This window comes from Lynx rufus, unplaced genomic scaffold (assembly GCF_022079265.1).
Source record: "Lynx rufus isolate CCGP_SWC_20201006 ecotype Redwood Valley unplaced genomic scaffold, mLynRuf1.p SCAF_3, whole genome shotgun sequence".
NCBI lineage: Eukaryota > Metazoa > Chordata > Mammalia > Carnivora > Felidae > Lynx > Lynx rufus.
The window spans coordinates 159892231-159909820 of record NW_025814845.1 but is presented as its reverse complement, the minus strand read 5'-3'; the positions used below and the strand labels follow the sequence as shown (position 1 = coordinate 159909820).

Below are 17590 nucleotides of genomic sequence, written 5' to 3'. Positions count from 1 at the left end.
GGATCCACAAACATATGGCCAAATAATCTTTGACAAAGCATGAAGAATATCCAATGGAAAAAAAGACCATCTCTTTAGCAAATGGTGCTGGGAGAAATGGACCACGTCATGCGGAAGAATGACCTTGGACCACTTTCTTACACCATACACAAAAAATAAATTCAAAATGGATGAAATACCTAAATTTGAGACAGGAAACCATCAAAATCCTAGAGGAAAACACAGGCAGCAACCTCTTTGACCTAGGCCGCAGGAACTTACTTGACACGTCTCTGGAGGCAAAGGAAATAAAAGCGAAAATGAATTATTGAGACCTCATCAAGATAAAAAGCTTCTATACAGCAAAGGAAACAATCAACAAAACTAAAAGGCAACCAACGGAATGGGAGAGTATATTTGCAATTGCAATATTAGATAAAGGGTTAGTATTCAAAATCTATAAAGAACTTACCAAACTCAACACCCAAAAAACAAACTATCCAGTGAAGAAATGGACAGAAGACACGAATAGACACTTTTCCAAAGAAGACATCCAGATGGCCAACAGACACATGAAAAGATACTTGGCATCATTCATCATCGGGGAAATACAAATCAAAACCACTCTGAGATATGACCTCATACCTATCAGAATGGCTAAAATTAACAACTCAGGAAACATTAGATGCTGACAAGGATGCAGTGAAAGGGAACCCTTTTGTACTGTTGGTGGGAATGCAAACTGGTGCAGCCACCCTGGAAAAAAGCATGGAGATTCCTCAAAAAGTTAAAAATAGAACTACACAACTCAGCAATTGCACTACTAAGTATTTTCCAAAGGATACAGAAGTGCTGTTTTGAAGGGGCATATGCACACCAAAGTTTATAGCAGTACTATCAACAATAGCCAAAGTATGGAAACAGCCCAAATGTCCATTAACTGATGAATGGATAAAGAAGATGTGATGTATATTTATACAATGGAATACTACTTGGTGATGAAAAAGAATTAATTCTTGCCATTTGCAACAATGTGGATGGAACTAGGGTGTATTATGCTAAGCAAAATAAGTCAGTTGGAGAAAGATATAATATGATTTCACTCATATGGAATTTGAGAAAATCAACAGATGAACATAGGGGCAGGGAAGGAAAAAAGATAAAACAGAGAAGGAGGCAAACCATGAGATTCTTAAGTACAGAAAACCAACTGAGGGTTGCTGGAGGACAGATGGGTGGGGGTATGGGTTAAACAGGTGACGCACATAAAGGAGGTCACTTTTCTGGATGAGCACTGGGTGTCATATGTAAGAAATGAAGTACTGGGTTCTATTCCTAAAGCCAAGACTACATTGTATGTTACCTACCTTGAATTTGAATTAAAAAATAAATAAATAAACACATAGAATGGAGAAAGGATAACTGGGTACTATGTAAAATCTGTTCACACTATTTAGTGAGGAAAAGAGGGAAAAACAAACCTGTTATGCATAATGCTCAAAGTGGTCAAAATAAATGATTATTTAATTCATAAGGTTGTACAAAATGAAAATTCACTCACATTCACTAGTAATTAGACAAATGATAACAAAAATATGAGACCCCATTTCCCCATTAGTTCATTATAAGTTAAACTGAGAGCATCTTCATTTACTGTCCATGAAAGAACACACACACACACACACAATGATATTGAACTCACTCCTGGAGAATCTGGGGGGTATAACAACAACTTCAACTTTTATTCTATATTTTCTATATTATTTCTAGGGTGGGAATGTTTATAAATGCATGTCTATCACATAGACACGTGAAAAAGCAGAAACAAAAGGAATATTAAAAATAAAGAAGAATCGGGGTGCCTGGGTGGCTCAGTCAGTTAAGCATCTGACTTCAGCTCAGGTCATGATCTCACAGTTTGAGCCCCATATTAGGCTCTGTGCTGACAACTCAGAACCTGGAGCCTACTTCAGATTCTGTGTCTCCCTCTCTCTCTCTCTGACCCTCCCCAGCTCACACTCTGTCTCTCTTTCTCTCAAAAATAAACAAACATTAAAAAAAGTAAAGAATAATCATACCTCCATAATAAATGACAATATCTTTAAAACTTGTTTTTTGAGTAAATAGAAAATGTTTGGTTTTTTAGAAAGTGTTAATATAAAAATATTAAAGAATTGCATAAATGCAATTTATTTACATGGAAACAATATTTAGTTTATTATTTATTTATCACCCAATGTGAGTAAGTTTGCTGTCTTTTACTTGTAAAATATATAAATTTATTAACATATCCATTTTATTAACTTCATTACAGTAAAACAAAACATGACACATGATTACTATACTATACTAACTTTGTTTTTTATCATAACTATTGCTTAACTCTATTTAATTTTATTCACAAAATGAAACCTTAGTAAACAAATCACTAAAAACAAAATTGGGGAAGGTCTTCTCTTGGAAACTTACACTTTTTTCCTCAAGGATATACTTCCATGTTGGTAATTTATGAATTAATTTCCAATGACTTTAGATAATGTTATTGATCAACTTCTATTTTAGGTGTTACTTAGTTTTTACAGTTATATGTTCTTTTGGACATTCTAGAAATAATAAAATAATGAAATTTCATTGAATATAACTACATTGTATAACTGAAAAGTTGAACATATAAGTGTATTAAATAGAAGTTGAGATTAATAAATGAAAGCTGTTAAGTGGTTGAACTACAATAATATTTCTTATGAAATTTTAGGAATGTCAATTTAAGAAGTGCTGTGATTTTCATACATGTAAACTGAAAAGCTCAGCAAAATGTGGTTCTGGACCCTGCTGTACATCAAAATGTGAGGTAATTTTCCAATATTTATAAAAAGGAAATTAAGCTGTGATCATAGATGTGATCATGATTAATAATTAATTAAATTTATGTGGAATTGATAAAGAGAATATAGAAGTGGTTCAGTGGAAAAAATGGAGAGCACATCAACAACCACAAGTAAAAAGGAAAACTACTATGAATTAAAGAAGACATCACAGATAGGTACTGATTATTCTGTTGTGTTGAAATCACAGTTTACCGTCTTCTAAATCATCACATAAAGAAAGTATATATATACATTACTATATCAAAATATTATCAACTCTCAAGGAAATCGTGAAGTCAAATAAATGGTAAATGTCTGTGGAAATATAAGCCAATTTTGCAGCAGACAAAATGTGTAGTGTATAGGATATACAAAGAACTCTCAGACATGGATAAGTGAAAGACAAATCTCCCCCCCCCCCCCCCACAGACTCACAGGCAAAGGGCCTCTACAGGCAATTTACAATAATGGAGGTAAAGTTGTACTCCAGTGTGTGTACTTCATCTGCAGTAATTAAGGTAAACACAAATAAAAACAATTAGCACAATATATAATGTAGTTATTCAAATGGTAATCTTAAAAACAACAATGTCAGATATTAACCAAAGAGAAGAGATAAAGTTATTTTTTGAAGAGTATGGAATTTTGAATTGCTATAATCCCTTTGGTAAGCAATATTTGAGTATCTCTGAACAAAGTATAAATTATCAGTTTCTTATGTATATATCTTAGAAGTATATACATGTATGGAATGCTCAAAAAAGAATATTAATTATAGAATTATTTGCAGTAGTCAACAATTGGTACTAGAATGATCACAAATTATTGTACATTGTACAAGAATTAATAACTGCAGGCTAAATATGCATGCACTAATACATATTATCTTTAAGATATATGTTCAGATGAGAAAGCAAGTTTAATAATGAAAAATATTTTATAATTAAAAATTCAGATATATTATATACACATAAATATTCCATATATTCTTTTGCCCAATTTTTCAACTCGGGTATAACTTACTATATTATAATTTTATTATAGTAAAATTCTTTTAGTGAATACTTCTGAGTATTATAAGAAACATTCAGTCTTATAACTAGCACCACAATCGAAGGATAGGTGATTTCATCAGCACTCTCAAAAAATCACCCTATGCCTCTTTGTACCTCCATCCACAGACCCCAGTAACTACAGATCTGTTTTCTGCATTTGTAATTTTCTTTTTGCAGAAATACAAATTGAATCGTATATGTAAACATTGTAATTAGGCATGTTATCATAATAGCATTTGAGTTTCATTCATGTTGTGGTGTTTGTCAGTAACCCATTCTTTTTTGGTTTGTTTGTTTTTTTTAAATAGGTATTTATTATTTAAAAATATACAAACTGGCTTTTTATTAGTCACAAATTATGGAAAATTTTTAAAAGTTTGTCTCAACCCTCCAAAAAGTGTGCTCTCTCTTTACAGTGTTGAGTGGCAGTACATTTTGATGGTATGGAAACTAACTCACAAACATTCCATATAACTTTGTTAGACTGTACAAAGATATGGCAGAAACCAGAATCCCTACAGTGTTAGGCAAATTCAAGTTCAAGTGTTACTGAACTTTTATAAACAGTGAGGATTACAGAATAAATAGTAAACACCTGTGTGAAATTTTGCAAAGCAAAAATGATTCGTTTTGTGTGTTTTCACTTTGTTTCAGCCTTTCCAAAAGACTTTTAAATGCAAAAGTTGAAAATTTTCCAGTTACCTGAAATTTCAAAAATCTACTGTACCTTGAAAAAACCCCTGGGTGCCTGGGCCGCACAGTCGGTTAAGTGGCCGACTTCAGCTCAGGTCATGATTTTGCGGTTCGTGAGTTTGAGCCCCGGATCAGGCTCTGTGCTGACAGCTCGGAGCATGGAGCCTGCTTCAGACTCTGTGTCTCCCTCTCTGCCCCTCCATCATTCACGCTCTGCCTCTCTTTCATCTCTCAAAAATGAATAAACGTTAAAAAATTTAAAAAAGAAAAAAGAAAAAACTCTTGGGACGCTGGGTTGCTCAGTTGGTAAAAAGCCCAACTGTTTTTGACTCAGGTCCTGATCTCATGGTTTCATGAGTTGGAGCCCTGCATTGGGCTCTGTGCTGACAGTGTGGAACCTGGTTGGTATTTCTCTCTCCCCATCTCTCTCTGCCCCTCCTCCACTCACGTTGTCTCTCTCAAAATAAATAAACTAAAAGAGAGAGAAAAAGCTCTTAAAAGCAGCATCATTCAAACAGTGGCTAACTCACAAATGTGTATGCAACAACCACAACTAAGCATGTCAGAGTCACCAGCTTACAACTGAAGGCAGAATTAAAGGCACATCTCTGACAGTTAAGAGAAAAGGACATGAGGGGTAAGTATGCAGCCCAAGACATCCAGGTATTTGATTGTGGGATAAAGGGTCAAAACTAAAGGGACTTTTCTTACAGAATCCAAGGTCTTAATTAAAAGCAGCTCCTTTAAACACCTAAATCCTTTTTGACTCTCTCCTCATCACTAAAACAGATGGAACAAAGTCTTCATACAAAAGAGAAAATTTCTGAAATTGTATTTTACATCAATGCTAATAACAACTAATTGAAAAGAAAGAACTACAAAGTGCAAATTTATAAACACTGTACTTGACTTTTTCATCAGATAACTCACAGCCTTGGGAATTCTGTGATTCTCCTAAATATAAATAATTAGGTATATTTTATATGACAAATCTCTTCACTAAGAATAGTTATTCATAGAATATGATTTTATTTTTCTTTTTCCTCCTAGATGTCATTAGCAGGCACTCCTTGTAGAAAGAGTATTGATCAAGAATGTGATTTTACAGAATATTGCAATGGAACCTCTAGTAATTGTGTTCCTGACACTTATGCGTCGAATGGTCAGCTGTGTAGGTTGGGAACTGCATATTGTTATAATGGACGATGTCAAACTACTGATAACCAGTGTGCCCAGATATTTGGAGAAGGTATTGCTCTTTATTATATATTTCTTTTACCTTAAATTTGAATCCCTCTATATAGGGATATATCAAATAGAAGGTTAGAGAAAGTCTTAATTATCAAGTTGAAGGAACTTCAGAGGAGGTTAAATTCTCAGTGAAGTCTGTTTTTCCATAATTAAGGTTCTGGTTGGAAGAAGAATGAAACCTATGCTTAGGAGGGGAACAGTTGAAAATGTGTTCTCTCTAATTTTAGCCTCCAGACTTCTCTGAAACTACTGAATTTATAAAATGGTACAGCACTGATCCTTCACACCACCCCCTGCACCAATTAATAATGACATAAGTATGTTCCCATTATATGAAGATAATGTGGAAACCTGTCACTCATAACACAAATTGTATCCCCATCAGGATCTCTCTCCTACCTGTCCTGGACACTAACTGTAAGTCAAGTTCAAGTCACAGCAAAATAGAGCCAGGATGTTCTGGAATTTATAAGGGAGTAAAGGAAATATACCCCAATAGAGCTACAGGTCCTAGACAGCAATTACTGCCAGAATCAAGGGAGTGTACATGGAACTGGATTCTGAGAGTGCTTGATCATAACATTGGATAGGGGAACATAAGATTGGATAAGAGAGAGTTTATTATTTTGGAAGTACTCTCCTAAGATAATAAGATAACACCCTGGCAAGGATCCTAGAAGACAGTAAAAATTTATATTAGGATTGTTTCCAGAAAGATGGAAACAATGGCCCGCTCTAAGTGAGATTTAAATGTTGAAATTACCAAGGGAATAGAATCTTTGACAACTTTCAGTGCACAATGGGTCCACAGGGTCCACAAATCCATTTGGCAATTATTTTTTAGTCCTAGAGGATATCATCAGGTTTGACATATTAATAGTTTGTGCAGTCCCATAATTATGTCCTTGGGCTATTTGATAAGGTCATGGAGAAAGCCTCTGTAACTCTCTCCTACCAGAAATTAATACTACCTTTAAAAATCTAAACGATGCAGAGGTGGTTAGCAGTATATATATACATATACATATACATATATATATATATATATTTAATTATTCAATATGATTCTTGTAGAAACCAGATGGTGTTGGAAGATAATAGCATTCCACTGCAAATGCAGACAAGCAGTAGATTAATTGCACCCACTATGCCAGATGTGGTGTCTATGCTAGAGCAGGATAGCATATGTAGTAGGAGTATAGCCACTGATTTGGCAAATATATTCTTTTCTGTTTCTATTTTAAAAAAAGAATTAGCAACAGTCTGCTTTCACATGGAATGGATAATGACATTAATGTTGAGTTTTGCTGTCAATCATAAAGTTGTAGAGATGTGGACATCTTAAAATATATCACATTTTCTACTCCATCAATGATTTTGTTCTAATCCAGCTAAATAAGAAAAGCATTGCTAGAATGCTGGAGGATTAAGTAAAGCACATTTTCTATAAAGGGCAGGAGACAGCCTTTCAAAATGTTTAGGAATTTGTCATCAGTAAAATTTTTAAGGATCCAGTGATCAGAGGCATTATCCGACGTCTCCTGCAAAGTAAAACCAAATGGTGTGTATCTTGTATCTCATTTAACTAAAAAAGCACACCACCTGGTAGGCCTCTTTGGGTTCTGGAGTCAGTATATCCCACATGGGGAAGTACTGCTTGATTTCATTTACCAGATGACATGAAAGGTTGCTAATGTGGAGTGATGTGAAAAGCAGGAAAGGGTTCTGCAGCATGTCAAAGCTGCAACGCAAGAAGCCCTGCATTCTGAATTATAAAACACAGCAGCCCCAATAATATTAGAGGTGTGGGTCATGAGAAAAACTGCTATATGGGACTTATACCAAGCCTCTTTGGGAGAGTAATAGAGCAGTTCTCTGGGGTTTTGGAGCAAGATTGTTCCATCTAAACTGGAGAATGATACCACTTTGACAAAACCACTCTGAGCACACTACTGACTCCTGTAGAGATGAAGAATCTGACTTTCAGACACCAAAAACCCATGTGTTCAGAACTAAACAGTATAGCTTTGTTATGTCAGACCCACTAAGTTAAATGGTCAGGTAGATGGAAGTCATTCATTCACCTAGATTCAAGCACAAGCAAAAAGATCCTTTGCATCTCCCTTAGCTCATACCTATGAAATTTCATGGGATTTCACAATGACCAAGTTACACTTAGAAGAACAAGCTTATGTTTGCTTTATAGATGTGTTGGCTCACTCACTAGTCATAAGTGGGGGAAAAAGCAGCAGCTATACTGCAGCCTCACTTTGGAGGTTGCCTTGAAAGAAAGATACTGACCATCTGGTCATTTGTTTCTGTGGAAGGAAAAATAGCCAGAAGTAGATTATAGATATTCTCTTGAACAATGACAAAGGGCCTAGTTTGTTGGTGAGGTGCCTGGGTGTGGAAAGACCAGAAGATTAGAGGCAAGAGTTCTGGAATAGAAATATATGCTAAGACACATGGAAATGAACAATAATGTGAAGGTCTTTGTTTTAATCCACCAGTTAACAACCACCAATGAGCATCCACCATGGAAGAGATACAGAACAATCAAATAAGCATAATAATTTGGCTAGTTTCCATCAGCCAGCATCCATCATTATCCACCCCAGTGCTGTAGGATGGACATATTTCTAGGCTTTCTCAATTTTTTTTTTTAATTACTGTCTCTGAAATAACAGATTCTTTTCTTTTTTTTTTTTTAATTTTTTTTTTCCAACGTTTATTTATTTTTAAGACAGAGAGAGACAGAGCATGAACGGGGGAGGGGCAGAGAGAGAGGGAGACACAGAATCAGAAGCAGGCTCCAGGCTCTGAGCCATCAGCCCAGAGCCTGACGCGGGGCTCGAACTCATGGACCGCGAGATCGTGACCTGGCTGAAGTCGGACGCTTAACCGACTGCGCCACCCAGGTGCCCCAACAGATTCTTTTCTGAGTTTAGTTTATCTTTTTCTTGAGTACCTTTACCTTCTGGTCAAATGTAGCCAATGGTAACCAAGATAGTTTCTGCTTCCCTACTTCTTTGCCTAAGACAAGTTTATTAAGGCTATGATTTCCCTTTCAATTGCTGAGAAGAGAGTTTGTTCAAGTGTTTTATCCTCCCATAGCATGCATTAGTCTTCTTTATCCAATGATAGTAATTTTATTACCACCTACTACCAGGCTTCAATGACAATGCCACATATTTTAGACACATTTTACCGGGGAACTCCACTTTTGAGTACCAATTCATGTGTTTAATGAAATGGAAAGAACCCTAAAACATCTAAGAAATCCAATACAACTATTCTGCTACTCCACACTGCTTTCACTATGATACCCAAAGTGACAGGTGAACGTCTACTTAAAACATTGCTTATCCTCCATCAGAGAAGAGGATCTGACACTCAGTTCTGAAGGTTTCTGCCCATAAGTGACATGTTTCAAATTACAATGTCATGTCTAATGTTCATTGGATGGGGCAGTATACATTCCCACAGCAAGGGACAGCCAATTATTGTTAATAATAATATAATGTTACTGCAATAGATATAATTTTTTTCTGTTTTCTATTAGCTAAGACAATTGTTTCTTTCTACTTGCATTGACAAGATACACACAGAAAAAAGTATGACCAAGCTCATGATTTTTTGTTTATGCAATAAGAGTTTCATTAGTTTTTTATGGAAAAAATATTTAATTTAGATTAATAATAATAATTTAACAGATGTGTTTGCATTTTTAGGTGCTCAAGGTGCTCCGTTTGCCTGTTACAAAGAAATTAATTCTCTGCGTGATAAATTTGGAAACTGTGGTTTTAAAAATTCACAACCATTGCCCTGTGAACAGAGGTATGTATATAGAAAATAATTGTTTTATTAAGTCATAAGAATTATATATTGCCTGTTAAGAGACGTTAAAGACTAATGGTCAGTAAATTGTGTATCAGGAGAATATTTTAAAATAACATTGCACATATTGTTCTTTTATGTAATTCAGTTTTCTTTTTGCCTGTTTTTTTCTCTAATATGTTCTAATGATGAAACTAGACAAAAAAGGCTGATGCTTATTACCAGAGGTAAGAAGTGGGCACAAACCACCAAAAATCAGAAACTTGTGCACTAAACTGAGAATTAAAACTGAGGTTTTTTTTATTAAGTTGATATATGATAATGATCCTAAAGCAAGTGCTTTGTTTTTTGAGACATGAGATTATTGAAAGGAATAAAGTTTTTGTTGTTGTTGTTGTTATTTGTTTCCAAAATACTGATATGTAACACATGGCAGTACCTATCAATAACTAAACTGGAAGTACTGGAATATTTTTAAGGGATTTATGAAATCCAATAAGGGAGAGCTTAATCCATTACAAATACTTCCTGAATTTCAATGGACTATTGAAAACCAAGGAATAAAAAAATAACAGATAAGAGGTTGACCAAGATGGTAACATAGAAGGCTTTGGAATTTTACTCCTACCATATACACACTGAATCTTCATGTACACATGAAGCAATTACTTCTAAAAGAAGTCCAAAAAACACCAGAAGGACTCCTACACATTGAGCAACTGAGAAAATACTCACATTGAAACAGGTAGATACACACGCTCACCATAAAACACGTAACTGGCACAGAACCACGCAACTGGAAAGGAAATCCCAACTACCAGTTTCTTCCTGAGGAATAAAGGATTTCGACCCCACATTTAGTGTCCCAACATTTTAAGACACTTCTCTGAAGGACAGGATCACAAAACATGTAGTTCTGAAAGCCAACAAAGCTTGTGTCCACAGACCCACAAGACTGTGACAAACAAAGGAATGATTGTTAACAGGAATTTAAGCACAAGTCACACATATCCTCCAAGGCTCATGAGAAAGGAAGCAGGCAAAACTTCCCTATCCCAGCCCTTTCCCTGAAAGAGATCTGGCTGCATATTTAGGGAGCTGTCACCTAAGGCTTAGGCTTCTAAGGAGACAGCTGTGATCCTTCCCAGAGACTGAGGAAAGTGATGGACACCTCCTTTGCCAATTCCTTGTAGCCCACTCTAAGTCACTAATATCTCCCTGCAAGGAATGTGTACATAAGTCTGTTCCCCAACTTTTGCACTGCTGCCCAAGGGACAAGTCCCCAGATCATCTGGTTCTGATAGCCAAAGGAACTTCTATTCACAAGTCCCAGAAGACTGTTGCAAACAAAGAAGGAGTTCTCAGGAGGCTATACCACAGGGCTCAGCGCAGAGGGAGCAGACAAAATTGCCTGTCTCAAAGTCTTTACCTGAAATGAATCCATTTGCATAATGTAAAAGATCTTGACTGAGGACCAAGTTTCTGTGAAGGGACTGGCTTTGATCCTGCTCAGGGACCAGAGAAGCTGGCAGCTTTGTCTCCCAGTATCTCTTCCTAGCCAGCTCCAAGTCTCTAGTATCTCTGGAAGGAGCTTATAAAGGATGTCTTGCACCACAGATTTTGACTCTTTGCCCAAAGAACAGGTCCCCAAACTACCTAGTTCTGATAGCCAATAGGACTTCTGTTCACAAGTCTCACAGGATTGTACAAAGAAATAGTTCCTAACAGACACAGGAATATCCTCCCTTACCCAACTCTGCAGCTATAAAGCCAGGCCTAGCACAGAGGAAGGAGGCAAAAATGTCCATCTCCTGTTTTTCCCCAGAGGGTCTTAACTACCTACTTTTCCAGTTTCTGTCTTAAGATGCTGTTTTCCAGTCTAGGAGCCCCTAGATGCATGCAATCCTCCCCTTTATGGTACTGATGGGTCTTAGCACATCTTAACTACTGGGAGCCACTAAGAAAAATAAGGTGTCTCTGGGAATCAAAAAAGATTGAAAGGCAAACTGGAACTAAGGCCAGGCTAAGCTAATTGATGATGTTTATCTCCTAAATGAGACCATTCTGTTAAGATGGAGAGGGGTGACTATTTTATCTAATGCATAGAAACGAACACAGAATTCAAGAAAACATAAACATATGAGTATTTTCTCAGAACAAAATAAAAATCTCCAGAAACTGATCTTAATGAAATGGAGATAACTGATTCACTTGATAGATAAAAATAACAGTCATAAAGATGTGCACTGTGGTTGGAAGAGCAATGCATGAACAAAGTGAGAGGCTTAACCAAGAGATGGAAATTATAAGAAAGTACCAAAGAAATCACAAAACTGAAGAATACAATGACTGAATTGAAAAAGAGAAAGAGAAAGAAAATAAAAGAAATGAAAAAAAGTCAAGATTATTTAAGGAACTTATGGGGCACTATTAAAAAGAGCATTATACACTTTATAGGAGTATCAGAATGAGAAAAGAGTGAGAAAAGGGCAGAAAGCTTATTGAAAATAATAATGACTGATAATTTCCCTAACCTGGGGGAAACAAATATTCAGATACAGGAAGCCCAGGGAGAAGCTAAAAGATGAACCTAAAATCCCCACAGCAAAATTACATTTTTGTATTAATATATTTAAATGTATTAAAATTTATAAAATGTATTTAAAAATACATTAAAATTAAATTGTCAAAGGTTAAAAACAAGGCGAGAATCTTAAAAGAAAGACAAAAGTAACTTGATATGTACAAGAGAACACCATAAAACTATATGTAGATTTTTGAGCAGAAATCTGCAGGCCAGAAGAGAGTGAGATAATAGAGAGTTTTCCAGACAAGTAAAAACTGAAGTTCATCACAAGACCAGCCTTACAAGAAATGCTAAAGGTGGTTCTTTAAGCCAAAATTAAAGGACACTAATTAGAAAAAGAAAAACATATGAAAGAATAAAATCTATAGGAAATAGCAAATAAATAGTTAAATTCAGAGCACTCTAATGTGGTGATCATAGTGGGTAAATCACTCATAACTCTAGTATAAAGATTAAAAGACAAAGGGTTGAAATGACTATAACTACCATAATTTGTTAATTTATAAACAATGTAAAAATTTGCACACTATAACATCAAAAATATAAATGTGCTGGAGGGGTGTAAAAATGTAGAGCTTTTGTATGTGTTCAGAGTTTTCATTAGCTTAAAATTGTTACAAATATAAGCTGTTTATGTAAACCTCATGGTAAACACAAAGCAAAAACTTAAAGTCAATGTACAAAAGACAAAAAGAATATTCTTTTTATTTCATACATGAAGAGAGTCTTCTCCATAGAAGACATACACATGATTAAAAGACAGAAGAAAAAATACTCAACATTATTCATCATCAGAAAAATACACATCAAAACTATAATGAGATACTACCTCACACCCATCAGAATGGCTAAAATTAACAACTCGGGAAACAACAGAAGTTGGCAAGGATGTGGAGAAAGGGAAACTTTCTTACACTGTTGGTGGGAATGCAAACTGGTGCAGCCATGCTGGAAAACAGTGTGGAGGTTCCTCAGAAAATTAAAGATAGAACTATCCTATGACCCAGCAACTGTACTACTGAGTATTCATCCAAAGGATACAAAAAAATTGATTCAAAGGGGTACATGCACCCCAATGTTTGTAGCGCCATTATCAACAACAGCCTATCTCAAGAAACAAGAAAGTTCCCAAATACACAACCTACTCTTAACACCTAAAGGGGCACTACACGGAAGGGGCAGAGCTGGTCGACTAGGCCTTGGATGTTGTGAGGAAGGAGGCTGAGAGCTATGACTGCCTGCAGGGCTTTCAGCTGACCCACTCCCTGGGTGGGGGGACCCAGTCTGGGATGGGTACCCTCCTCATCAGCAAGATCCGGGAGGAGTACCCGGACACAATCATGAACACATTCAGTGTGGTGCCCTTGCCCAAGGTGTCAGACACGGTGGTGGAGCCTTATAACACCACCCTCTCGGTCCACCAGCTCGTAGAAAACACAGACAAAACCTATTGCATTGATAATGAGGCCCTCTATGACATCTGCTTCAGAGCCCTAAAACTGACTACACCTACCTATGGGGACCTCAACCACCTGGTGTCAGCACCATGAGTGGAGTCACCACCTACCTGCGCTTTCCTGGCCAGCTTAAAGCTGACCTGCATGAGCTGGCTGTCAACATGGTCCCCTTCCTCCACCTGCATTTCTTCATGCCCAGCTTCACCCCACTGACCAGCAGAGGCAGCCAACAGTACCAGTCCTGACAGTGCCCGAGCTCACCCAGCAAATGTTTGATGCTAAGAACATGATGGCTGCCTGTGACCCCTGCCACGGCTGCTACCTGACCTTGGCCACAGTGTTTAGGGGCCGCTTGTCCATGAAAGAGGTGGATGAGCAGATGCTGAATGTCCAAAACAAGAACAGCAGCTACTTCATCGAGTGGATCCCCAACAACGTGAAGACTGCCGTCTGTGACATCCCACCCCGGGAGCTAAAAATGTCGGCCACCTTCATTGGCAATAGCATGGCCATCCAGGAGCTGTTTAAGTGCATCTCAGAGCAGCTCACAGCCATGTTCAGGCCTAAGGCCTTCCTGCACTGGTACACAGGCAAGGGCATGGACGAGATGGAGTTCACTGAGGCCAAGAGCAACATGAATGACCTGGTGTCCAAATACCAGCAGTACCAGGACCCGACGGCCAAGGAGGAAGGAGAGTTTGAGGAGGAGGAAGAGGAAGAGGTGGTCTAGAGCTGATACCCAGCAAAGCACGTGGAAGCTGTGTGAACTCTTTATTCACTCACAATCTGTTCTCTGATAGCCATGTCTCTGTGTGCACTTGCTCTTTTTCTTGTCTTGACGTCACATGCTGTACAGACGCCACTATTAAAGCATTTTCATAGTGAAAAAGAAAAAGAAAAAAAAAAGAAAAGGAATGGCAAGTAAGGCCTAAAGCCAGCAGAAGAAAGGAAAAAATAAAGATTAGAGCAGAAATAAATGATACAGAAACAAACAAACAAAAACAGCAGAACAGATCAATGAAACTAAGAGCTGGTTCTTTGAAAGAATTTACAAAATTGATAACCCCCTAGCCAGATTTATAAAAGAGTAAAGAGAAAAGACCCAAATAGATAAAATCACAAATGAAAGAGGAGAGATCAAAACCAACATCACAGAAATACAAATAATTATAAGAGAATATGATGAAAAATTATACGCCAACAAACTGGGCAATCTAGAAGAAATGAGCAAATTCCTAGAAACTGACAACCTACAAAAACTGAAACAGGAAGAGATAGAAAATTTGAAGAGACCCAGAACCAGCAAAGAAATGTAATCAGTAATCAAGAATCTCCCAACAAACAAGAGTCCTGGGCCAGTTGGCTTCCCAGGGAAATTCTACCACACATTAAAAGAAGAGTTAATACTTATTCTCTTCCAGCTGTTCCAAAATTAGAAAGAAATCTTCTAAAGTCATTCTATTAAGCCAACATTACCTTGATTCCAAAACCAAAGACCCCACTAAAAAGGAGACTACAAGCCAATATCCCTGATGAACATGGATGCAAAAATTTTCAACAAGATATTAGCAAATCGACTTCAAAAGTACATTAAAAAAAACTATTCACCATGACCAAGCAGGATTTATTCCTGGGCTGTAGGGCTGGTTTAATAATTGCAAATCAATCAACATGATATACCACACTGATAAAAGAAAGGATAAGAACCATATGATCTCAATAGATGCAGAAAAAGCATATGACAAAATACACCATCCATTCATTATAAAAACACTGGAGAAATAGGGATAGAAGGAACATACCTCAACATTATAAAGGGCACATATGATAGACCCACAGCTAATATCATCTTCAATGGGGAAAAACTGAAAACCTTTACCCTACAGTCAGGAACAAGACAAGGATATCCACTTTTACTGTTATTATTTAACATGGTACTAGAAGTCTTAACCTCAGCAATCAGACAACAACAACAAAAATAGAAGGCATCCAAATCAGCAAGAAAGAAGTAAAACTTTCACTATTTGTAGATGACATAATACTCTATGTAGAAAACCTGAAAAACTCCACCCAAAAATTGCTAGAGCTAATACAGGGAAGTCACAGGTCATAAAAGCAACATACAGAATTTGGTTGCATTTCTATACACTAATAATGAAGCAGCAGAAAAAGAAGTCACAGAATCAATTCCATCTGCAACCGCACCAAAAACAATAGGATACCTAGAAATAAACCTAACTAAAAGGTACAAGAAGTATATTCTGAAAACTATAGAGCACATATAAAATAAATTGAAGGGGACCAAAGAAATGGAAAGGCATTCCATACTCACAGATATGAAGAACAAACATTGTTAAAATGTCTATACTACTCAAAGCAATCTACACATTTAAAGAAATCCCTATCAAAACACCACCAGCATTTTTCATGGAGCTAGAACAGACAATTCTAAACTTTGTGTGGAACCACAAAAGACACCAAATAGCCAACCCAATTCTGAAAAAAAACAAAACTGGACACATCGCAATTCCGGATTTCAAGCTATATTACAAAACTGTAGTTTTAACGACAGTATGGTACTGACACAAAACACACACATAGATCAATGGAACAGAATGGAAACCCAAAAAATTGACCCAAAACTATACTGTCAATGAATCTTTGACAAAGCAGGAAAGAATGTCCAATGGAAGACAGTCTTTTCAAATGGTGTTAAGAAAACTTGACAGCAACATGCAGAAGAATGAAACTGGACCACTACTTACACCATACACAAAAATAAATTCAAAATGCATGAATCACCTAAATGTGAGAATGGTAACCATCAAAATCCTAGGCACAGGAAGCAACCCCTTTGACCTCAGCTATAGCAACTTTTTACTAGACACATCACTGAAGGCAAGGGAAACAAAAGCAAACACGAACTATTGGGACTTCCTCAAGATAAATAGCTGTGTACAGTGAAGAAAACAATCAACAAAACTAAAAGGCATCCTACAGAATGGGAGAATATATTTTGGAATGGCCTATCTGATAAAGGGTTAGTATCCAAAATCTATGAAAAACTTATCAAATTCAACACCCAAAAAACAAACAACCCAGTTAAGAAATGGGCAGAAGACATGAATAGACACTTTTCCAAAGAAGACATCCAAATGGCTAGAAGCCACATGAAAAGATGCTCAACAACACTCATCATCAGGGAAATACAAATCAAAATCATGATGAGATGCTATCTCAGTGTTGTCAGAATGGCTAAAATTAACAACACAAGAAAGCACATATATTTGCAAGGATGCAGAGAAAGGGGAATCCTCTTGCACCATTGATGGGAATGCAAACTGGTGCAGCCACTCTGGAGAAGAGTATGAAAGTTCCTCAAGAGCTAAAAATAGAACTAGTCTAAGATCCAGCAATTACACTACTGATTCAAAGGGGTACATGCACCTCAATATTTATAGCATCAGTTCAACAGTAGCCAAACTATGGAGAGAACCCAAATGTCCCTCAATGGATAAATGGGTAAAGAAGATGTGGTATATATATATGTATATATATATATACATATATACACCATATATATATGTGTGTATATATATGTAATATATATATATGTATATAACATATATATATGTATATATATATAATAGGATATTACTCAGCCTTCAAAAAGAATGAAATCTTGCCATTTGCAATGACATGGATGGAGCATAATGTATTATGCTAAGTGAAATAAGTCAACCAGAGAAAGAGGAATACCATATGATTTAATTCATATGTGGAATTTAAGAAACAAAACAGATGAACATATGGGTATTGGGGTGAAGAGAAGAGAAGGAAACAAACAACAAGAAACTCTAAATG

At 36.5% G+C, this 17590-nt stretch overlaps 1 protein-coding gene and 1 pseudogene across 1 annotated transcript in view; both read left to right on the top strand.

The window, feature by feature from the left end:
- The window catches only part of LOC124521203 (disintegrin and metalloproteinase domain-containing protein 18-like), a 146526-nt gene that overhangs the window by 63348 nt on the left and 65588 nt on the right, over nt 1-17590 (top strand). Inside the window, exons 13-15 of the mRNA XM_047092313.1 lie at nt 2735-2830; nt 5645-5843; nt 9577-9682. Coding sequence (XP_046948269.1) covers nt 2735-2830; nt 5645-5843; nt 9577-9682 — 401 coding nt within the window. The remainder of the gene's footprint in view (nt 1-2734; nt 2831-5644; nt 5844-9576; nt 9683-17590) is intronic.
- LOC124520354 (tubulin beta chain-like) lies at nt 13433-14456 on the top strand (annotated as a pseudogene).